Source organism: Eulemur rufifrons, chromosome 21, assembly GCF_041146395.1.
Source record: "Eulemur rufifrons isolate Redbay chromosome 21, OSU_ERuf_1, whole genome shotgun sequence".
In the NCBI taxonomy this organism is placed as follows: Eukaryota; Metazoa; Chordata; class Mammalia; order Primates; family Lemuridae; genus Eulemur; species Eulemur rufifrons.
In genome coordinates this window covers 13,006,531-13,031,758 of record NC_091003.1, presented here as the reverse complement: position 1 = coordinate 13,031,758, position 25,228 = coordinate 13,006,531, and the positions used below count along the sequence as shown (strand labels likewise).

Genomic DNA, 25,228 nt, shown 5'->3' with positions numbered 1-25,228 from the left:
TGCACCAGATACCAAAAATCCAAGGATGCTCAAGACCCTTATATAAAATGGTGTAGTATTTGCTCATAAAACCTACACACATCCTCCTATATGCTTTAAATCATCTCTAGGCCAGGTACAGTGGCTCACACCTATAATCCTAGTACTTTGGGAGGCTGAAGAGGGAGGATTGCTTGAGTCCAGGAGTGCGAGGCTGCAGTGAGCTATGATGATGCCACTGCACTCCAGCTTGGGCAACAGAGCGAGATCCTGTCTCTCAAAAACACAAAAAACGTAAAACTCTAGATTATGTATAATACCTAATATAGTGTAAATGCAATGTAAATAATTGTTAAACTGTGTTGGTTTTTTGTGTTTTTATTGTTGTATTGTTATTTTTATTTTTTCTTTGAGTATGTCCAATCCATGGTTGGTTGAACTGTGGATATGGAACCCCCAGACATGGAGTGCTGACTGTATTGGATCCACCATACCTTCTGTGGCTATCTGCTTAATGTTTCCTCATCCTAATAAATATCCACTTAGTAGCTCCTTCTGTTTCTCCCAACCCCCCAATTTATATCAGGGAGTTTTCCTCACCCGACTGAATCCTAATTTTTAAAAACCTGATGTTTTTTATTTGACTTTCAACTCCCAGTATAATGGCTCTGAAGACTCACAAAATGTATTTACTTTAAAAAAAATTCTTTTAATTTTAATAAACCTTTTATTTTGGCATATCAGTATTAGGTCATTAAATATGAAATGTCCGATTTTGAATCAAAAGTGTAGTTTGTTATATCTCAAACAGTATGCGCCTAAACCATCAAAGTATGCGCCTAAACCATCAACACAGTTTTGCCATCTTAACAGTAGCTTGTTTATGTCACCAGTGAGGAAGCCTGGAGAGTGAGTGGCTATAAAATTGCCAAAGGTGTTTTCTGCAGCTTGTTGAGAGTTGAACATTTTTCCTTGCAAGAAGTGGTCCAAAGCCTGGAAGAAGTGGTAGTCAGTTGGTGCAAGGTCTGGTGAATACGGTGGTTGACAGAGAGTTTCCAAGTCCAGCTTCTGTAGTTCGAGCACCGTTGTTTTGCAGGAGGATTGGCCTATCTCTTGGCCAGTCTCGGCTGCTTAATTGCAAGCATCCTCATCATTTTGTCCAGTTGGTTGCAGTAGACATCTGTTGTAATAGATTGACCAGGTTTCATTTTCAAGATTAAAATCACCAGAATAGAACTTCTCAAACCATTGACATGGTGTGTGCATTCATTAACCACATCTTTCCCAAACACTTCATTGATCTTTTGAGCTGTCTGTGCTGCATTGGTTCCACGACAGAACTCATATTCAAAAATAACACTCATTTTTGACTTATCCATGGTTTCACAAAAATTGCTCTAAAAAAGATGTGAAAGATAATCACAAGCCAAACTGTGCATTTGAAAGAATGAGGATGTACCTCCACAATAAAAAAAAACCAAGAAGTGTCAAAGTGAAATGTCAGAGATATCAGCTGTCAAACTTAGTACTTAAGGAAATCGGACATTTCATACTTAATAACTTAGTAGACTTGTAGAACGGTTGCAGAGGCAGTACAGAGAGTCCCTGCATACCCTTCATGTAGTTTTCCCTAATGTTATCCTCTTACATAACTGTGTCACATTTGTCAAAACTAAGATTAATATTGGTACATTACTGTTAACTAAACTTCAGACTTTTTTCAGATTTTGCCAGTTTTCCCACTCATGTGTCTTTTCTGTTCCAGGAATCAGTCCAGGGTACCATATTGCAATTAGGGTGTTTGATTTGATGGGACTAGTCCTAGCTTAAATACTTAGTGTAGCTCAACCAGTGGGTAGGATCTTCATGCCCACCGAGGATGGTAGTGCCTTTTCCCAGTGGTTCTGTGGCTTTCCTGACTATGCAGAGAGGCATGGTATTAATTTCAGTGTCTCCTAGCAGATTTTCCTGTTTTACGCCAACCTCTGATCCCTGCATATTTGCAATCAACTCAGAGTTTTATGATTGAAAACATTGCTGGACTTCATGCCACTTGAGCTATTTTCTAACTAGGTAACTCTAACATAAATTATGCCTTTGTCCAGTCCTGTTTTTCATAAACACATTTTGAGTGACTTTCATCAACCAAAACACTTGAAGTCATTAAGTTTCCCAAGTTCATGGTTGCTGCTTAAATGCCTTGTGGTTTCCAGGCTGTTGAATATTTCCGCTTTCCACAACAAGAGATTGTCCCTTGATGAAAGCAACATTAGCCTCTCTGCTGTTTCACCCCTAATTCTTCTTTTCATGTTGTAACCAATGAAAGGAAGTACTGCTTAACACAGCAGGTAATAATCTTAAACTCATTGTCTCAAGAGGTGGTCCTGGCAGGATACATAAATGCAATTTAAGAAGGGTCTGAGCAAATTTATGAATGACAGAACTGAGAGTCGCTACTGAGAGAAACTAGGACATGCCTTGGCTTTGACACTGAGGTTAGGTGGAGCTTCTGTTCCCTCCTGGGTCCTGCCCCTTGGGGCTGCCATGGGCAGCACCCCGTGAACCAGGCATCTGACCCAGCTCAGGGATACTTACCCTTCCAGCACGTCAAAAGCTCTGGGATGAGTTACTGCCACGTTCATGGGTCACTAGGCACCCATTATTCTGACGTTTCATTCCCAGCCTCACACAAGGTTGGGTTTTCAACTGCTTATTTATTATTATTATGATTTCCAGGCTGCTTTCCAAGTTTCAGTAGGGGGTTTCTTAACTGTACCAGCTGCTCCGGGCTGTGTAATTTTGGTGATGTTTCAGATGCCGGGCAGGATTCTGGTTGCATGCAGCCTGATTTTTCTGGACTTCTGGAAAGCTGAAGCCAATCCGAGCCCTTCTTTCATGGCTTTGAGATTACGCCTACCTTGATTGGCGTCGTGTACCTGCTCCCGTCAATGGGAAACTTGGGCTGGGTGGTGGTCTCTTCTATCATGTTTCCTAAAATATCTTCCCCCTAAGATGTAATGATGTCAACGGAACCAGCACACTTGTACCTTTCATCCAGTACTGCCTTGTCTTAACAGTGAGAAACACATAATGCAAGAAGTGGTTATGGATTATTTCCTAGAACATTTATGGCCAAGAGTGTCGATCATTTTTATTGTCTTTTACTTATGACACAGGCTATTGCTCTTGAGTGGTTCGAAAGATAAAATTCTCACAAAATTTTTCTGATTTTTCAAGTCCTCAGCATTTGTTAGCAGAGAGTACATTTCACTGTGATCTGGTGGTGTCTTGGTGCTGTTCCCATGCTGATGACGCAGTGAGATAGTCCCCTTTGAAATATTTGTCTTTTTTTTTTTTTTTTGTGGCTGACTGTTATTTGCTACCCAGTCCTGGATGGCTGTAGTGAAACCACTGGTGTGTGATCTTGTGGTTGTTCAATAAACTTGAGTGATGACGGCCTTTGGTTTAAAGGAGTGGGCTTCTATGCCTATCTAGCTTCAGATGAAATTCTTACATATTTTTGTATGTAGAAATAAGGACCATGTAACTCCCTGGGTTTTTTATTCTTGTTCTTTAGTATGCTAGGAAATACTTTTTAGGGAACACCTATTCTATGCCAACCACTGGGTGTTCAAGTATGTCACCCTATATTACTTCAAAACTGTTCTGTCAAATGGAAGGATTATTATACCCATTTTACAGATGTGAATACGGTGGTAACTTGTCCAAGGTCATAAGACAAGTGAGTGAGAGAGTCTGGGTTTGGGTTGAGGTCTGGATGACTCCAAAGCCCATGCTTTCTACAATAGCATGTGTACCTTAGCATAAGTAATTTTATTAATAACAATGTTTGTGATGACGGCAAATAATAAACCATGTCACATGATAGAGTGGTTTAATTTCTGGGTCTATTTAAGACTATTCGGAATTGCATTGATGTTTGAAGTGACAAGATTCATTTTTATATATGAGTATTTTACAGTGTGCTAAGTGTTACTAAGTGCTGTGGCTCTGTTGATGGGCAAATTTGAATGTGGCCCTGCCTTCATGGAGCTTAGAGTCTAAGGTCCTGACTGGTCTTTTGACTTGAATAGAGCTGTGATCCTGTTAAATTGCTGGACCTCACAATGGTAGGAAGTTTAGTGCTTACAGATCCACCCCTGGTTTACTGAACCACATATGCTTGGTTTTAAACAAAACACAGACCATACACTGTGACGTGGTGATTCCCTCCCCACATACCGCGTCCTGCTAACCTGTTACCCTGCCTGAATCTCAGATCTATCCTGGATCGATGGTCCACTTCTAAAATTGGGACTCTGAGTTGCAGGATGAGTTGAGAAGACTCAGGATGTGCTCTGTTTTCTGTTGATTTAGAACAGGGTTTCTCAACTTTGGCACTGTTGACATTTGGCGCCAGATAATTCTTGGCGGTGGGGGCTGTTGTGTGAATTGCAGGATGTTTACCAGCATTCCTGGCCTATAGCTATAGATAAAGTAGCACCCTCCACCCTGCAGTTACAACAACCAAAAATGTCTCCAGACATAGCCCAGTGTCCCTTGGGGTTCACAGTCAACCTCAGCTTACAACCGTTGATTTGGAAGCATTGGCCAGGTGGTTACCAGGAGAGAGGACATTACAGTGATCCGAATCCCTCAACACTCCATTGCCAAGAAACAGCAGAACTGTTATCTGGGGACAGTAGGACCTTGCTACTCAGAGTGTGGTCCGTGGACTGGCAGCTCACCATCACCCGGGAGCTCGTTAGAGATGCAGAGACTTGGGCCTGCTAAGTCAGAAGCTGCATTTTAATAAGATCCTGAGATGATTTCTGTGCACGTTAAGAGTGTGCAAAGCCCTGCAAGAGGAGGAAATTAGATCTGTCAGCCCTAGAGTTTCTTGCTTATCTTTGTGGTCCTTCCTCGTTTTATCTTCTCGGTACAGGGTGCGGGGAGGCTGCTTTTTAGGCTCAGCACTCCCTTAAGTAAATGGAACATTTTAGAATTGCTGGGTTTTAGGTCCTGCTTTGAGGAATTGAAAGCTTTTCTCTCAGATAAACTTTACATCCTTCATATCCTTCACGATGGCAGTTGACCTAATCTGTGCCTTCTGATGGCAAAAAGGAATTTTCTTGCCTCCCCCATCCGCCACTTCATTATCCTCTCACATTTACTTTTCCTTACAGATGGATTAAATGTTCTTAATAATTTATCCATCTTTTCTATTACCATGCCATTTATTGAGCACCTACTATGTGCCAGGGGCTCTGCAAAGTACCTTATGCCTATTATTGCCCCCTTTATTCCTCCCCCACACCCCTGTGAGGCAGGTACTATAAATAGTCTCACAATACAGATGAGGATGCCGTAGCCTGAAGAGACCAGCCCCTTGGTGGAGGTCGTGGACCCAGAAGTTGACAGTGGTAGGAATCAGACTAGGGTTTCCCTGACTCCAGGTTCTCTTTGCTTTTATTTATTTGAAATAGCAGGACAGTCCATGGTAAAAAATTCCTGTGATACAGAAGGTTACACAGTAAAAAATATCTCCCTCCCACCCCATGCCCAGTCTCTTTCCCTCACGTGAGCCACTATTGTCAGTTTCTTATATAACTTTCCAGAATATTCTGTGTTAATATAAACACTAGCACAGCCTTATCCTCTTAACATCTTTATGCTGCCTCCCAAGAATCCAGGAGTCTTTTTTGGCAGGTTATTTTCCTGCATTACTGAAATGAATGAAGAAGTTGCTAGAAGGCCCTGCCATGTTTAGCCTTTGAATTTGCCGCCCTGCAGTCGGTTTCGTGAAAACAATGCCCTCTCTTCCTCCCAGATGAGAACATTTATGGTTTTAACATCAATTTGCCATGTGTTTATTTTAGTGTTCTGCCTTTCTTTATCTTAACGGCTTGTGCATTTCGTGTGTATGTGTGTGTTCATTTATTTTGGGCCTTTTTAAGGTTTTGTTTTTGGGATTCTATCACTTGAGACAGGGTGTCGCTCTGTCATCCTGGGTAAGAGAGCAGTGGCATCATCAGAGCTCAGGTAACCTCAAACTCCTGAGCTCATGTGATCCTCGTGCCTCAGGCTTCTGAGTAGCTGGGACTACAGGTGCATGCCACCATGCCTGGCTAATTTTTTTCTATTTTTGGTAGAGACGGGGTCTTGCTCTTGCTCAGGCTGGTCTAGAACTCCTGAGCTCAAGCGATCCTCCCACCTCGGCCTCCCAGAGTGCTAGGATTACAGAATATGAGCTACCACGTCCAGCCCATGTTTTGTTTTCTAAGGTATTTCGAGGAGGGTTGAACTGTTGAGTTGATTGGCCTTTAAATGTATCTCCCTGTTGGACACCCAGTCACTTCAGGGGCAGGGGGATATGAGGAAGAGGAGCTAGGTCTGTTAGGGGTACCAGTATGGTGGAGGAAAAGGGTGGCGAGCGGGGATCCTATAGTAGTAATGGCAGAAATTCAAATCACTAGTCAAGGAGCATGTGAGTGCCACCTGCTAAAACAAAAAAGGAACAATTTAGAGACGTAGTCAGTAGATCTTAGCATCTCTTATGGGATATGCAGGCGAATATTTACGCGTCTCTTGGGGACTGTTCTGTTTTTAGAGGGTAAATTATTGATAAGGGAAAATGGGCTACAAAAGAGCTAAATGCTTCTGAATTAGGATTATAGGATTCTTCCCCTCTAGTCTGAATTTAGAAGCTACATCCAGAGAGGTGAAAAATACGGAACATTCCACTTTATTCCAAGATAAATTGAGGCAACTCAATCTAGAAATAATAGCACTATTAGAAAGATAAAAATTAAGAAATGTAGAAATCTAAACACAAGGAGTATCAGGGCAGGGAAATAAAGCCAGGGTTACAGGTAAAAACAAAGACGTTCCTTGTTAAGTTGCCAGAGGAAGAATGATTTGGGACTCGGTCGCCTGGTGGCCAAAGCAAAAGGGAGACTGTGAACAGTTATAAGTTATAGTATGAACGGCCTCAGACCCATAAGAAAAAAGTCCAGAATGCTTTGCTCAGAAAATGCCCCATTTTCCTGAATACTGAGCCCTGAGGAATTTAACTATTTGGGTTTCCCATAAATGAGACCCCCTGTGACGTGGTGGACCTCATCCGTTCTGTACACGCACTGGCGATTTCCGTAGAACTGCTTCCTACTGTGCCTCTTAGAGCAACCCAACAGGGCGATGCCAAATTCTGGTTTGGTAAATCAGCTCCAAATGAGATAAATTAATGCCTTTCTTGGGGAAAGATGGGAAACAGAGTAGGTTTGTTGGAGAGCCCATAAATTGGAGCCTTCAACCCTTAAATTCTCACTTGCAGGAAAACCTTTCACAACTAAGCAAACATGGGAATGATTTGGCCAAAGATTCAAAATGATATTAAACATCTGGGACTGCATTCAGCAGCCAACTTTCTAATCAATTCTATGAAGTGTGGTGATTGCGTTTATGCTCATTTTCTGAGGGTGAGGTTTGGAGAGAACTAAAGAAGGTGGTTGGCAGGAGTCAAAAGAGATGAAAGCCTGAGGACAAAGAGTAGGAGGCCCAGGTGGTTCATGACTGAGGGTTTGGAAATAATTTCCGGTGTCTCATTTCAGAGAAAATAAATGCCGTCAGCTCTGTTAATCCCCGATGATGGAACATTCAACCATAGCTTTGGCAGTTTGGGATCCAAGACCGCCCTTCCTGTCCTTCAAAATTCTGATACATGAAGGACACACACAAAGAGCACATAGCCAGAGAGGAAGCAAAATACCCACTTTATTCTTGGCAAGGCGAGTGCTCAATACCCTTTGATGCAGGGCTCTGGTCAGGTAGCCCATTCCACCAAACAGAGAGGATTGGTGGTCTTCCCTCATGGACAGGGGGGCCTTGCCACAGGGCCTTGCCTGATGGCATTAAGGAGACCTAGGGCAGTCGGTTGGCTCAGCGCCTGCCGAGTCTGGATGGAGACAGTGAAAGAGGAAGTGTTGGGCTTGGCTCTTACTTTCGAGGCACAGTAACCCGGCATTTTAGTAAAACATGGCCAGACGAATGTCCAGCTCTGATGAGTCAGACCAGCCCCTCCTTCCTTATGGAAGGAGTCAGTAAAGGGTGAGACTAGCTGTGTTTATTCAACACTCCTACGATGGGGTGCAAGAGCCTGAGCTCCTTAGACCAGAGAAGGATTGGGGATAAAATATTTCCCTTCCCAGTAGCTGGAAACAACTTGATTGAGGAATAATAAACATATAATAAGCCACATGTACAGTTTGATAAGCTTTGGCATGTGTATATCCCTGTGAAACCATTACTAGACTCAAGATAATGAACATATTCATCACCCCCAAAAGTTTCCTCTGTACCTTCCACTGCTCCCCAACCCTTCCCTTGTCCTAAGGCAATGACTGATTTGCTTCTTGTCACTATAGTTTAATTTTTTTTTTTTTTTTTGAGACAGAGTCTTGCTCTGTTGCCCGGGCTAGAGTGCCACGGCGTCAGCCTAGCTCACAGCAACCTCAAACTCCTGAGCTCAAGCAATCCTTCTGCCTCAGCCTCTCGAGTAGCTGGGACTACAGGCATGTGCCACCATGCCCGGCTAATTTTTTTCTGTATATATTTTTAGCTGTCCAGATAATTTCTTTCTATTTTTAGTAGACACAGGGTCTCACTCTTGCTCAGGTTGGTCTCAAACTTCTGACCTTGAGCGATCCTCCCACCTCAGCCTCCCAGAGTGCTAGGATTACAGGCATGAGCAACCGTGCCGGGCCTTAATTTGTATTTTCTAAACTTTATATCAGTTGAATCATATAATATGTACTGACTTTGTCTGGCTTCTTACTCTCAAAGAATTATTCTGAGATTCATCCATGTTGCATCTGTGTAGTTCATTTCTTTCAATTGATGAGTAGTGTTCCATTGTATGGCTATGCTGTAATTTGTTTATCCAGTCACCGGCTGGTGAACATTTGGGTTGTTTACAATTTTTGGCTATTTGAAATAAAGTTGCTTTTATCATTTGTGTATGAGTCTATGGACCTAGGCACTCATTTCTTCTGGGTATCTAGAAGTGGAATGGCTAGATTGTACACCATGCGTATTGTTTAACTTTTTAAGAAACTATCAAACTTTTTCAAAGTGGTTGTACCATTTTACATTTCCCACCCACAATGTAGACGAGATCTTCCTCCACATCCTTGACAACACTCAAACAGTTAGATTTCAAGTCACTCATATGTTAAAATATGGAGTCAGCTGTGGAGATAGGCTTGGATTTTTATAAATTAAAAAATTTGGAACATTCATACATATATTCATGCATTGACATGATGAAGAAACTAGGTCATTGTCCTTTAGAATATCTTTCACATTCTGGGTTTTTCTCTTTGCCTCGTAGTAGGGGGTGGTGATGGTGGTGGTTTTGTACTTCTTGTTCTAGCCCCTGCAAACTGGTAGAGAGCACCAAAGGCTAAAATAGGTTCTGATTTGACTTTTTCTGGCAAGAATATCTAATAGAGGGGGTTCCACTGGCCTAAGATGGCACAATTTGAGCATCAAAAAGATTGCAGTGGCTCGGAGTACATCAGATACATAAAAATTCATGAGTTCATAACGATACTGAAAAAGAAATCTCATTGGTCACTCCTGGAGGTTGCCAGGGCCCCAACTCATCACTCTCAATGTTGCTAAAAATAGGGAAAGAACCAACCATTTATCCTGCCTTCCTATTTGAATAGCATGCCAGGGTAACCAAGTTGTTGATGTGCTAATAAATATAAAAGGAATGATGAAATTAGAAAACCACCATTCTGCAGCCCTTAATGAAATGGTGGCTCTAGGCAATGAATGATCGACAGTGACTGCTGAAACCATTAGGTGGAAGATGGGAGGGAACTTCATGGTGGAGGGAATCAGGTTGATAACCGAGCCCATGGATCATCCTTAGCATCACAAGAAAGGAGATAGGCAGATACTCTGTGCCCCAATGTCATGCAATAGTAGGTAGACAGCACGTGCTGGGCAGTACTCTTGCCAGAAGAATGAATGTCTGGAAGGCCCTGGATTTAACTGTCAATTTATAGGAAACACAGGGGAAAAAGAAATGTTTTAAATGATGCCATAAGGGATACAACAACCAAGTCTAGAATGTGGGAAACTATAAGGATGCATGATCTAGTTTTTAAACCAATACTTAGCATTACAAAATAAAAAAAGAGGAACAATGTTATAGTTTAAAAGAGGTGTATCAACCAAATCATTGTGTGGACCCAGATTGGATCCTGATTCAAAGAAACCAGTGGTAGGCCAGGCGCTGTGGCTCACGCCTGTAATCCTAGCAATCTGGGAGGCCGAGGCGGGAGGATTGCTTGAGCTCAGGAGTTGCAACCAGCCTGAGCAAGAGCGAGACCCCGTCTCTACTAAAAATAGAAAGAAATTAGCCAAACAACTAAAAATAGAAAAATTAGCTGGGCATGGTGGCATGTGCCGGTAGTCCCAGCTACCCGGGAGGCTGAGGCAGGAGGTTCGCTTGAGCCCAGGAATTTGAGGTTTGCATTGGGCTATGATGATGCCACTGCACTCTAGCCTGGGGGCGGGGGGGATAGGGTGAGATTCTGTCTCCAAAAAAAAAAAAAAAAAAAAATTAAGAATAAATTTTTCAAACGGAGAAAAGGACACTAAAGAGATTAGGAGGGCAGCAAAGAATGAAACTAGTCTGGGTGTGGGTAATTCATGGGGAAGGTGCGAAAAGGGAACGTTGCCCAGGCCTAGAACAAGCAGGTCCTAGGAGTCCCTCCTGGGATACATCGTTTAAATGCATCCCAGGAGAGATCCACCTAGGTGAAAAACTGCATATATCCAAACCCAACTTTGCAGAGAAGTGCAGTCATGACTAGTTACAATTTGAAAAGTTCTGAGTATTTCCAGCCTATGTAGGTGTTTCACAGATTGTCGAGTACCTAGACTGAGAGAGAGGGAAAAAACAAAGTAAAGCTAAAATGTTAAGAAGTCTGGTTAAAGTGCAATCCTGAAATGAAAGAATCTCTGAAAGTATAAATCTTTGGGAAAACATAAGTCAATCACCAAAAACTGGATATTAAGCCTCCTTATAGGAACATGGCTTTTGGGTACGGCAGGCATCAGACAGAGCTTGCAACTCCAGCGAGATCCATTGAGATTGGCCATTGGGGAGAATATCTGCTTAGATACACAGACTTTGGCAGCCATACCCTGGCATTGTTTAGATTGATTGATTGAAGCATACTTTAGTAACGTCAATTTCCTTAGTCATTTACTTTGAAGACAGCACTGTAAAAATTGATCACCAGCCCAAATCAATGTTACCCTAAAGTCTTTTTATGACTCTTTGGGGAGACAAAGAGATGGGATAATTTTTTATTTACTTAAGTCTGTTACAAATTAGATCTGCTTTTTTTTTTTTTTGTTTGTTTGTTTTTTTGAACTTCTCATACAATGTGTTGTGTGGAGGAGTCATGCCTGGCCGCTTCCTCCTGGGAGGGGGGCTTGTCTGAGGCTCTAGGCAATGTAATCTGTTCTCATGGGCTCAATTACTTATGTATATTTAGTTGCCAGCTCTATTTGCCGATCTCCTAACTTACTTGGTTTATTCCCATGAGACCTCCGATACTGGATATCTTTTCTTTCCATTTGCAACTTTTTCTCTCAGGGTTGTTCCCATAAGAGTTCCCATCAAAATCTCTGCTCTTGGATCAGTTGTCAGATGTTGCCACTTCTTTCTATAGCCTGAATGCAGTCAAATTCAAACTGTTTTTTCATCTACTCTCCCACCACAACGTCACTGCCACAGAAGCCTTCTGTGACCACATGTGTAGGGTTTTCTCCCTACTACCAAAGCAAGCAATCAGTTTTGCAGTAGATACCCACTGAGTGCCTTCCAGTTCAATTGCGACACCGTCTATCTGGAGATGGCATCTAATCCCACAGGTTTAGGGCTCAGTCCCACAAGACTGTCTCCCCTCACCCCCTCCCTTCAGCTGCAAGTTCAGGCCTCTGGAACTTCTGACTGACCAGCTTCAAGTTGGAGTTCCCATGACCTCCTCTTTGGATTTGATTTGCTAGAATGGCTCACAGAACTCAGGGAAACACTCAGGTTTACCAGTTTATTATAAAGGATATTATGAAGGATACAGATGAAGAGATGCATGGGGCTTTAGGCATGGGGCAAGGGGCACGCCATCCTCCAGGAACCTTCACGTGTTCAACTATCTGGAAGCTCCTTGAACCCTGTCCTCTTGGGCCTTTTACGGAGGCCGCATTGAATAGGCGTGATTGACAACCACGTAGAAATGTGACTGCACAAAAAGAGAGTATGGCCTGATACTGACACACTGAGTGGGGGAACCCAGCCGGGCCTGTCTGTCCAGATTCTTCTTGGCCCCTGTGTGCAGCATTCTTTCCTCCAGGGCGTGGGCAAGAACCCCTTCTGAAATGGGGGTCTTATAAGCTACAATCAGACAAGGTAGGTTGGAGAATTTCTTTATGGCTCCAAGAGAGAAAGCCAGAGAAGATTCCTGCCTTAGGGAGAGAAAGGATTAGGCAGGAGAATCAGATTCCATTGTCTGAGGTCTGTGGCCTAAAGTACCCCAACATTATAACAAAAGACTGTAATAAGGGCTATGTGAGTTATGAGCCAGGAATTGTGAACGGAAAAAAAAAATGTATATATATATAAACAAATATGTATATATAAATAAAAATCTCATAATACTACAAGCCTGTCTTCTGTTAATCCATGTCCTCTCTGTTTCTGTTATGACTTCCTTAGTGTAGAATTTGCCATGCTAGCTATTGTAGACGTGTCCTTTAGGGGTTTCTAGCACCGACTCCTTCTAGCTGTCACTATCGGAATGATCGTATCCGCCTCTCAGCTCTGACACCAACCTGGTGCTCTAAAACTCTCTCTGGTTTTATGTCTGTCAATCCAATCCAGGATCCCCCACCTCAAGCTCCAGCCAAGACTTCACTTTCTCTTCCTCCCCAACCTCATTACCCACAGCTCACTTGGGCCACTGCTGCAGCTTCTGGGGCTTTGCTAAAGTAGCACTCTTCCCCACTCGAGCCCACGAAGATACCTTTTAACCAGCTCTTGAGATTCAGTCCCCTCTGTGACACTTTCCTGCAGGAATGCACAAAAACTCTCTGCAACCCCATCGGCAAAACAGGCCATCACTCTATTCATGTACTCTCTGCTCTTCCCGCCTACATCCTGACCTCTAAACGACATAAATATCCTCCTCTTCACTTATTTCAGAGTTCTGCCTTCATACAGTGGTAAGTACGATCACATTAGTGCCTGGATTTTAAGCAACTGGAAGAGAGCTGATTTTTTAGGTAATCTTCCTTTAAATTTGAACATAGCATCTAATTAGCCAATTAAATTTTCTCAAAGGAGTGAAAGCCATCATGGTAGAGAGAATGAAGTTGCAAGTGTTTTTGATTTGATATTAGTGAATGCCCACGGTGTTCCAGGCATGGTCCTGATTCATTGTATCATCACACAATGTTTATTTATGTGCCTTCGTCCCTTATGCCACAGTGCTGGCTGTTATTCATCTCCCACTTCCGTAACCCATAGTGATGATTAAAAGTCTTAGGAGTTTTACTGGGCTCTGGTTTTTAATATGCCAATTCTTCATGACTAAATGGGGTACTCAGAAGCATCAGTACTTGGGTTTCCTAAGGTGGTATGTTGCAGAGATTAGCTCATTAGGTCTAAAAAAAATCATCTCATAGCTAAGGTTCTTGTTATTCATTCATTCCTTTAACAAAATAGATATCAAACATCGAATAAGGACAGCCAGGTACTGTTTTAGATATTAGTAAAACTCAAAGGTGGGCATGTGGTATCTGGAGCCCCACAGAGCATGTTAGCAAGAAATGGGGCCAAGAGGACAAATCCATTTGGTTCTTCTTTCCTTGTTTTTTGTTTTTTGAGTATTTTTGAAGATGATAAATTTCTACCCCCCCCAAGCTTCTAATGAATGTTAGGATTGAAAGAGAGAGAGAGAATTTATAGAAGAGAAATTAACTCCAGCTCTTAAAATAGCTCTTTGTTTCCGAAAGCTTTGTTCTACCATCTATCTTACAACTGGGGGGGAGGGGGGAGGAGAAGAAAAACCCTCATGAAATTACTTCTATAGCCTCTGCCATGGCGGAGACTGTGCCCCAATGTTACTTCAAGCAGGCTGATTTATTTAAAAACCATATAGGGAAAGGTTTTTGCATCTATTTTTCTTAGTGACTTTTACCAGTGAACAATAGATCTTGATACATGATTTCGTATTTGTCATTAGTGAATGTGTTGAGGATGTGGAGATGGGGGGAGCAGATAATTTCATAATACTGTATCAGAAAATATGAATATAGGCACTCATTAACATAATTTTCAGACAGAACAATCTCGACTTTTAAAACCTCTTCATTTAATTCAAACATTAAGTATCTTCTTTGTGGCCTGTATTGTGCTAGGTGCTGTCTTTGCAAGACTGAGTTTCTAGACATTTAAGGATGTATTTGCTCAGCAAATATTTACCGTGCAGCTACTATGTGCCTAGCACCATGCTGTGTGCTGGCGTGCCGTGTGTACCTCCGTCAACATAGACTCAAGAGTAGTATGATTTCAGTGATCTTTTTTAAAGCAAAAAATATATTTTATAAGGATCAAAAAAGAGACACTTTACATAAGGCACAAGAAATAGGAGAATTACCCCCCTCCCAAGTTAGATTATTACTACATAATGTGGTAGTTTTTGGACTTGACCAGGTTTTACACAATCCTTTTAAAATGTGGCATCCAGGTTTTAAAGCAGTTTTCTACTCTTTCTTTCTGGTGCCTGTTGTAGATGTGTATTACATGCTGTCTTTGTGTCCCGACCTCTCATGTTTTCCATCTCTTTGTCAGTGTGTGTTTCATTCTGTACAAACACTTGTTGAACTGTATGTAGCGTACCCACGAATCATCTGAGGATCTTGTTAGAACGTAGGTTCTGATTCAGCGGGTATGGGGCAAGGCCTGAGATTCCGCATTTCTGGCCACTCCCGGGTGATGCTGACGCTGCCAGTGTGTAGACCACACTTTCAGTAGCAAGGTTCCTTGTGATTTCCTCAGCTCTAACTGTTAGTTCACTAAGTTTCCCTTTAGCTCTATTGAATCTGCCATTTAACATATCCAGTGAGTTTTTAACTTTAAATTCAATAGCAATACTTTTTATTTCTAGAAGTTCTGTTTGATTGCTTTCAAATGTGGTTGGTTCTTTTTCAAAGTGTCTTGTTCTTTGATGAGAATTTTTACTCCTTTTTATTTTATGGTACATTTTAGAGTGTTCTTTTAGCTGCAATTTTTGGAGGGCTAATTCTCCCATTTTTTGTGTCTGCTGATGCTCCTTCACGGTAGTTTGTATCCTTGGGTTGTGAAAGTATCCCTGCAATTGTTCTCCACTTCTACCTGCCAGTGCTCTAGGGGCTCAGTGATCCTGGATCAGTATTCGTGTTAATTTCTCGAATTGTAGCAGGAACTGAAAATGTGGACACCTACCTGATGTCATGGTTTCTTACTAGACATCTTATTTCTTTCCTGCTAAAGGGCCCAGGACAAGGGTGAGCATCCTTACTACTTTTAGGCAGAATATTTCCATTCAGTTCCCCTACCTCTCTTTGGCTTGAGGCTGTCACTTTCCCCCGCTGCCAAAATGTGGCCCTAAGCAGCCATTCTTTTAGACCTGCCTGTGCTATTTGACTACCGGTTAGAGGTTTACATCCCTGACTTTTCTCTGTGCTGTGAATATCTCATCTGTAACCAGCTAGTGTATTTCACATTGACTTCTCCTTCCTTTTAACTTGAAGACTGTCTTCCCGTTTTCCTAATCTCGACCACATTAAGCTAGCTTTGAGCATGACGGAGTTTTACAGACAAATCTTATTTTATAGTACAGGATTTCGAAATCATAATTATTTCACTGAGGGTGGCTTTTCCCCCTTTATTAATCATGTGCCTCACTCTGAAATGGAATTCCATTTTGGTCTCCTAAAGATAAATTAGTATATAGTGGAAAGGGAATTAAGGTTCTGCTAGGAATTAAATGATATGATATGATTAACATAAACATGCACCTGGACATGTCTCTGTCTTGCACAGGAGAGAAGGATATTCAATACAGATTCTGCTGTATCTCACCAGCGCTCAATAACTGCAAGATCTGTCATAAATATGCACCTCATGTGAGCAATAACAATAAAAGCAGGAAATCTTTGTGGAGTGTTAACTGTATGCTAAAAACAGTGCTAAACTTTATATAGATGATTTATATCTCCCAACAGCCCTTTGAGATAGTTATTCCTGTACTGAAACTAAGGTTCAGAGAGGTTAAGCAACTTTTTCAGGGTCACAGAACTGGCACCTGGTGGAGCTGGGATTTGAACTCAGTCAGGTTCCAGAGCATGTGCCCTTAACCACTTTCCTCCATATTAATATCATCTGCAAATCTCTCTCCATAAATTGCCTGTCTTTATCTGAGTTTCCTTATTTTGGGATGGAAAATTTTTCTTTTTGATCCTTATAAAATGTAATTTTCATTAAATTTTTTTTGCTATTAAAATAGGTATTAGGTAATTGAAATCAGATTGGATTTGAGCCTGTGTTGATGGAAGTATGCATCAGTTGTGGGCTGAAGCGTTCAATCTAATTTTTCTTTCCATCAGCTAATTTTTAAAGTATTAAGCAAGTAGATTCTGACATGAGCAGGGAAGATTTAAATTCTCTTGAGAGGCTGGAGGTGTTAATTTTCTGGTAGTGCACGTTTTACATTTTCGATCTTCCTCGCTCTCCTACCTCATCCCAATGCACCTGAAGCTCTGAGAATGTTCTTTTGCACTTCCCGGGAGCAGCCAGACCTCTGGCTTCCTCTCTTCTCCCCTCCACATCCCTTCACCACTCCCTTGTTATTTCCCAGCGCCGCTTTGGATGTTGTCGTCATTGGGGAACTTTGGAAACAGCCAGATTTTTTGGAGTCTCGCAGCAGAAAACAGACTGTGTCTGCTATGTCTTTGGCACACAGCTTTGTCCAGCAAACAAGGAGTTAAAAAAGAGGTCTGGGCTGTGAAGGGCTGTGACAACTGCCCTAGGGGGAGCTCTAGCGAGCCCTGGCGGGCAGTGACTCACGCTGCTCTGTCACTCCGATCGGCATTGGTGGCCAGGTGGGGTTACAGCCCGAGCACGCAGGAGCGGGGAGCAGCATGCAGCCTGCACTGCGGGGCATGTGATGCTCGCCTCGCGGGCTCGCCAGCTCGCCCCGGCTGCTGCCACGGACGCCTCAGCCCACAGCCATGGTAACGCTTCTGGCCGGCGACACTCCCAGGATCCTACCACGATGGGCAGCCTCCTGGTGACTGATGGACGGGTGTCCACCTCCCTGACTGAGAGAGCTTAGTAAGTCAGCAGGAAGTGAAGACGATGTGATACACCCCTGGCCAGGAGTCATGCCGTAAGGAGGTAGGAACCGTGCCGCATGCCTCCAGCCGCGCGTTCCCACCGTAAATTATCAGGAGGAACTTTATTTGGCTGGTGCTTCATTATGCTGATTAAACTGCAGTGGATCCGGGGGGCATGATTGCAGTGGGAAGGATGGATAATGAACTAAAAAAAAAAGTGGTTGATAAGATCTTGGAGTAGACTCGTCCGGATATGAATGAACTAGACTGCAGTGGTATCTTAACATGAGTTTCAGAACCTCACAAGCCCCTCTTTCTTCCTCTCATTCCGGTTAATCCACAAAACGTAGAAGTTCCATCTTATTTCAGCGATGAGCGCTAAATATTAATAATTTAGACCTGTCTGGAATAGGGAATACATAGGCTTAGGTCATCTGGCATCCTGGCACTAAGCAGGCAGATGCTCTGTAGAAGCCTTCTGGAAACATCCGGCTCGAGCGGCTTGCCCAAATGAGTTCCCAAAGTGCTCTCGTTGGACCAAATGACCTGTTTGAGTTTATCCTTCAGTTTACCCCAGGTGGGAAGGCAGCCCGTCTGCGGGTTGGTGGCCATGTTGGCAGAGAAGGGGTTAATCTCTTGTTGCTGTAGGAGCCGAGGCTGAGGCTGGGGCTGCCTTCCCGAGCAGGCTGGATTGGAAGCAGGCGCTGCAGTGCCATCGCCAGCGCCGAAGGAGTAAGACGATCTGATCTTCTCCGCAACAGTGTTGAATCCCGGCTGAATTTTTTTTTTCTCTCCCCCCCCACTTCTTGTTTTTCTTTAACCAGCTCCTCCCCCCTTCGTTCCCACCCTCAAGTCTGACGATGACACCTCCAATTTTGATGAACCAGAGAAGAATTCGTGGGTTTCATCCTCTTCGTGCCAGCTGAGCCCCTCGGGTTTCTCAGGCGAAGAACTGCCGTTTGTGGGGTTTTCGTACAGCAAGGCACTGGGGATTCTTGGTAGATCTGAGTAAGTGAAAATGTGACTTTCCGAGGGACCTGCATTGATGCAAGGCTTGCAGAGCCAAAGGTGTTGGTGGCCGCGGTGGTGGTGGAGGGGGTGGGGTGGGGGGAGTGCAGAGGAGGGAAGCTGCTATTCAGCCTGCATTTGGAAAGCAGTCTTCTACCTGTTTGGGCTTTCAGGGCCAGAGGGCAGACTGTTAATATTCTCATTTTGCAGCGTGTAGGGTACCTGTTCCTGTAGTGGCATCATAATGGGGTACTTTGGGTTAGTTTTTCAGTCTTTGGTCTTCTTTAGAGGAGAGGAGGTAGTGGGAGATTTTTAGCAGTGCAGATCCTTGGTCGGAGGAGAAATGTGCAGGAGTTCAGATGAGCTGTCCATCTCTCTATCCATCTATGTATCTATCTCTCAAGTGGGCGGATGGGGGTTGCTATCTTGGCTGCGTTGAAAGAATCCTAAAAACCGTGTCTCGTAAGCTAAAGGTTTCCCGATGGGTTTAACTGAGCTGCAAGTGGCTGAACCAGAGCTCTAGCAGAGAGATGGTGCTCGGCTGCTCTCCAAGTATGCTGCAAGATCAGAGATCTGGCAGCCGAGCCTCTCTGAGCTGGTAGAGCGCTGGCGGCCAGAGAAAGCCCCGTTACCCTGAGCCACCAGGAGGGAGTATGATGTAGCCAAGTCATTGATTCACAGAAACTGGGCTTCACAGGGGGCAAAAAAAAAAAAAAAAAAAAAAGACAACAAACCAAACCAGGAGACTAGAAAATGGAAATAGAAATATCATTGTAAACCTCTTGACCTGGTAGGTCTTACTCCATTCTTATAAAAGCTATTGAAAAATGCATTAGCATGGCACTTGGTATTAGAGAGTCCCGGCTTCCAGGAGCCTCCTGAAATTTCTGCCAAATGCAGTGGCCTCTGTGGATGTGGGAGCTCAGTATCTTGCTTTATTCTCTCATGATACGATGACATTCTGTTTTCAGAAGGGAGAGTTCCTGGGAAGGTCTTGGACTGGCGGCGTTATTCCCCAGACGCCCCGATCCTGCACTTGGAGGCTCTTGGGGTAATTGGTTTCTGCCCACTTAGGAGACAAACAGAATTTGATTTTCTCTTTGGCAGCATTTATTCCCTATTTGTTGTGCTTGTAGCTTAGATATTGATTTGAAGGGGTGTTGTGTTGCTTCTTGGATGCTGTCTCTCCCCATGGGTGCTGTCTTGACAGTAACGTTCCTGAAAAGGTATCAGACTGCTGTGGGCAATGGGGCATTTGATATGAAATAGTGTTGTGGGCTGTGATCGAATTTGAGAGAGGTTTTTATGTCGAAAGATGTTGAGGTGGGTTTTTTTATTCCCTCCCTGGGGACCCGGTTTAAAATTGGGAATTGATGTTGGTAGTGTTGGATGTGTGTGGTAGTGTCTTTCCGGCTGGGTTGCTCCCCAGCCCTAAAGCAAAGCTGGATGGTGGTAGGAGGGCAGAAAGCTAACTAGCTGTTGAATGTGCCGTCAGATGGATTTGAAATGGCCCAGCAGGGCCGGGAGGTTTTGCATTGGCATCAAAGAGCAGGGCAGAAGTGGAGGCCCGATGTTAAAAGATGCGTGGTTAGTGGGCAGCGTAACCTTGACACACACAGCACACTGAAGGTCACAGATCGGACTGAAAGGAGAGGTGTGTAGAGTTCTAGTTCTGGTTAGTAGCTGGCCGGTTGGGTCAGAATGCAGTCTCGCTTAGGGTGTTAATCAGTGATCTGAAAGACCAGGGAGGACTCGAGGGAGTTAGATTTCAGGAGAAAAGGCAGAATGATGGGGAAGATCTTAGGCATTACAATTCATCTGAAGCAGTGTGTGATTAATTGCTTATTTTACAGGAAGAGTCTAATTACATCTTTCTGCTTCTCACAGAAAGCTCAGTTCAGGGAGCTCTCTGACAGGGGCATCTCAGTATTAAGGCCCAGGCACATGATAAATATTTGTTGATTTAATTTACTCATGATCCTTTCTCCGGAATGTGTTTATATTGCTTACTATATTTGAAGATTTGCTATTTCACCTTTGGTAGTTTAAGCTATATCTCTAGAGCATAAAATGAGCTTCTGTTCATGCCCCAACAGAATGTTTAATAAGATTCTCATAAAGAAAAGGTCGATGAAATAAAACCATAGATTTCTTATCTGGAGGATGACATCAGAGTATTCCCATCTTTGGGAAACTTTAATGTCTTTTCCATGGCAATTTAGAGTTCTAATCAGAAAGATTTTCTTTCATCTCTCATCTTGTTATGTGATGTTGCCGTTGGACTTGGTTACTCTGCTGTGGGCTGCCCTGTGGGTGAAACCTATAGCGTCATTTTAGAAATTCACTCCACCTGTTGGATGTAGGTGACCCTGGACGTGTTGGATTATAATTAATTAGAAATCCAATAAGAGAGAGGCAAGGATGAAATTACTTAGCTCCTACAGTTGTGTTGACATACAGTTACGAAATTCATTTGGAGGTGGGAGGCATTTTCTGAGGGGAGGGTACCACCTCTGCCACCAGTGACCCTGTGTTTCTTCCTGAGTTCCTTGTTCTCTCCTCCTTATTTTCAGCATTCCAGGTTTTTATTTACGCACATTCATTACCTGTGCTGTTACTCATTTTTCACACCGCTGGGGAAATTGCAGATGCTGCTGTACTGTGCTAGGCAAATTGACCCTAGATTTGTTACTGTTGAATTGAATGAAATGTTCAGAAGTGGAGCTGAATGAATGAGGAATTTTCATGAAGACTTTGGCAGTGAGAATGATTTAAATTCTGGATCCTTATTTTGGGACCCCAGACTATTTTTAAGCCAGCCATTGAATGCATCATTGTTTTAGCTTTAGCAAGAATCTTGATCACAGCATTTCAATGGCTGAGGCGTAGTGGGAGTTTCTTGCAGTTTGAGTTGGTGGGAGCAGGAGAGAGTCTAGAGAACTAGGTTCGGTTGTCTTTGGAGCTAGATGGTGAAGTTAGTTTTGGAGATTGAGTATCTGTCTGGTGCCTCTTTTCCTTTTTAACCAATGATAATCCAAACCAAATCCCCAAGCTCTGAATGCCTAATGTTCTTCTGAGCCTCTGTTTGCTCGTGCTTTAGAATAGTAGGATAGTAACGGAAATTAGTGTGTTAAAGGTTTAAAAATAAAACGGATCCCAGCTCTCTTCCCTTCCCTGTCAGCATGGGGTACATTTCTTTAGGTCCTTCCTCCTAGATCGAGGTACTGTCTCATTTAAGCTTTTGTTGAAACAGTACATTTCTGCAAACTGTCAGTATAAACTCTAGAAGGTAAAAACCAGTTGGTTTTGCGTTTTGTGTTAGTTTTACACATGCTGGTTGTATGCTTTTGGAGAAGTTGGAAATCTTAGAGGGGTGGGCAGTGGGATCTTGATGAGACTGGACTCTGGGGTGACGGTGTCTGGGCAGGTGGTTTTTAGGAAGGGGGCTCTTTCTTCCTTTTGACTCAGGGCTTTTTCCTTTCCTTTTGGGTGGATCTGAAAATGCAGGAACGGAGCCAGCCAGTCAAACACTGTGCAGGATTGAAGAGTGGCTGCTGCCGCTGCCTTCCCAGATTTTCTGAGAACCTGTTTTTGGTGCCACTTCCTTGCTCTGTTGGGGATTCTTGCATGTTAGTTTCCCTCAACTGCGAAGTGGGGTAACAGCGATACCTTTCTCATAGGACCACTGGGAGGCTTAAATGAAACGTAAAACACTTGGTCTTGGCATGTGGAAAAACCTCAGTAAACACTAACTGTTGTTGTTTTTGTTATTACTAATACTCTAGTCTGTATATGTGTAGTGTCCTTTTGTACGTGCCAAAAGCATATGGAAAGGACTTGGCAATAAGTAGGTAGTCCAAAGTCATGCCGGACCTGAAACCTAGCCTCCCCGGCCTTGGGAATTTTCTGCCAGAGATGCTTAAATGTCCTGACTGACCATGAAGGTTAATATGTGCTTGCCAAATACCTATTGGTAAAATGTGGTGGTTGGGGAGAAGTGGCTTGGGGACAGAATTAGAAGGTCCAATCTCAGAACGGGTACCTTCCCATTCTAAGTTGAGCAAGTCAAAGCAGGTATGTTGCAACAAGCAGAAAACACAAAGCAAACATCTTTGCTGCAGAATATCATGGTACAAATTGGACATCTCACTGCTTTAGGAGAGTCAGGAGAGTAGGGCAAAATCCAACAGGGGACACTTCATGGGTAATGCCCATGCGAAATTATGTCAATGATCTTCCTTGTAATGTCTGCTCATCCTCCCAAGTAGACAGTGATCTCAAGGGCACGGCCATGTCTTATTCATCCTGGTTTTCCTGGAGCGTAGGACATGGTAGCCCCTCAGTAAATATGCGTGTGGGACTGGGCCTATAAGCATACTAATGGAAAGTAAAATATTTGGGTCAGCTTTTTAAAATACAATGAATTGGGATCACCGGAGAGGAAGGTGGAGGGAATTTCAGGTGGGCAGAGTGGTAACAACAGCTCATCCTTACAGAGCACCAGCTCTGTACCCGGCTCTGTTCCAAGCACTGTACACAGATTAACTCATTTAAATTGCACAACAGCCCAAGAGGAAGGTACCGCCAACCATTCTCATCTTACATGTGAGGAAACTGAGGCACAGAGAAATTAAGCAACTTGCCTAAGGTCACGTAGCTCCGAGTGGTTTTCCAAGCCTGGTGCGGAGTTGGTGCCTTGTAAGGGTGAGCTTATCACTCTGCCCACTTGAACCCAGGCAACGTGGCTCCAGGATCTCTTAGCCTCTGTGCTATGCTGCTAAGTATAAACACTGCAGGCAGGAGGAATTAGGAAATTTGTGTGGGGTGCGCAGGTTCACATTGCTTGTCAGAGGTGGAGGCCCACTGTGGGGAGTGACAAGCAATGATGTTGGGGCAGGGTAGGATGAGAGCTGACAGGTCTGAGTGCTGGGTTTTGTTTTCAGTCTCTGCGAGTTTACTGAGTAGGTAGATTGCTTAGCTCTTGGATTTCTCTGATTTCTTCATTTCTCATCTATTAACAGATACTCTTACCTGGTGTGTTCGTGTCTGTGTGTGTGTGTGTGTGTGTGTGTGCCCTCACAAATACATAAACCCACACATGTATGTTCTCTCCCCGAGGGTTCTTATTTGCTAAAGTGTAAGCTCAGTGAGGACAGGAAACGATGTTGACCTTATTCTCCACCATATCATACAAGTTGCTCAGTAAGCATTTGGTGAATGGATCCAAATCATTTTTACAGCTGCAGCTGTCAATTTGTTGATGACTCTACGATGTGTATCTATTGAAATCTACGTTTGATACTTCCAGTTGCCTCCCGTCTGTCCTGAGATGGCTTGTTCTAGTGGAAGATGTCCTGAACTCTCCAGTCAGTCTTATTTCCTTTTTACTGAAATACTTGGAGTTTGGAGGATCTTCCCTTAAAAATGGTTTTCCTTTCCATATCTGGCCAAAGGCTCTTTGTCATTGTGCTTGACACCCAGATCCCTACTGGAAAGAGTCTCATCTGTGATTTGAGTTTTTTAAATAGTCAGCAACAGTAGCAGCATCTTCCCCGGCACACGAAGGCATGCATCTGTCGTACTTCCCAAATAAGTTCAAAAACCTAAATAAACTAGCTTCTGCCGGTGGTTACGGCCCTTGAGTGCCTTGTGGTGTTTCCGTTCCACCGTCATCTGGATCAGATGTTTAACATTTGCTTCTGTGTGTTGTGTTGGGTTTTTTCCTCTCCTCTTGCTCATTCAATTTCTTCTTTCTCTTAGTCAAGCACAGCTTGTTCTCCTTGCTTATTCTGTTCTCTATTTAGACTGTGCGTGCCTGCCTCGCAGCCCTGGCAGGGCCATTCTACCGCCTTCTCATTCGTCTTAAAGATACCTTTAGGAAATCTAATCCAGACGATCCTAGCCCAATCCTGAAGATCAGGCTCCAGAAGATCTGTCAAGTGTGTTTTTTACTGGCCTACACATGCTAATTTGCATGGTTGCCTGGGATCCCTTAAGAAGACAGTCATTGACTAAATGGCGCTACATGTTCCCGAGCTCTGTGCCAGTTTGGCAACCCTTCCTTTGCCTAAGTGGATTTCTCTCAGTTGTCCCTGCTTTGTTTGCTGTCCATCTTTTGGCCTCTCTCTGGCAAACTTCCAGAAAGAGTAGCCTACACTCAGGTGCCTGCAACACTACTGAAATGACTGTCTCAGAAGCCACTGATGACCCCCCAACCACCAAATCTAGCGATTTCTACCTTGTGATACCATTAGTGATCACATTTTCTTCTGGAAAATGTTCTACTTTCTTCTCTTCTGCATTATGAACACTTGGTTTTCCTCCTGCCTCTCTGCCTGCCATTCTCACTCTTTTGTGGCCACCACGTTCTGTTTCCGGCCCTTGAAATGCACGCCTCAATTCTCTTTCTAGTCGGTTCCTGGTGATCTCATTCAGCTCCTTGACCTTTTCTCTCACTTCCCCATGGCCTTCCTCCCATTGTGTACTGTGTTCATCATCACCAGGATGTTGTACCACTTTCTCGCCATCCCGTCCTCTGTTCCCTCCCAACACAGACAGACCCACTCGCTCACTCAGCAAGCCACTAGGTGCTAGTTTTGGCTTCCTTTATGTAAGAAACTACCACCTTCCCTACCCTTGTAGGCAAGAGAACTGAGTCATCATAAACTCTTTTCTACCTCCCCCGCCATCCCATCAATTGCCAAGTCCTCCAAGTTGTGCCTCTAGGATGACACTGGCATCCATGCCCACCTTTCCGTTCTCACTGTCACCCTCACTCCGCATG

At 43.5% G+C, this 25,228-nt stretch overlaps 1 protein-coding gene across 2 annotated transcripts in view; it reads left to right on the top strand.

Annotated features, from left to right (window-relative positions):
- Positions 1 to 25,228, top strand: part of CIT (citron rho-interacting serine/threonine kinase) — a 156,151-nt gene that overhangs the window by 40,412 nt on the left and 90,511 nt on the right. For both annotated transcript variants that reach the window (XM_069497097.1, XM_069497096.1), the window contains exon 9: positions 18,261 to 18,444. In XM_069497097.1, the coding sequence (XP_069353198.1) occupies positions 18,261 to 18,444 (184 nt within the window). The remainder of the gene's footprint in view (positions 1 to 18,260; positions 18,445 to 25,228) is intronic.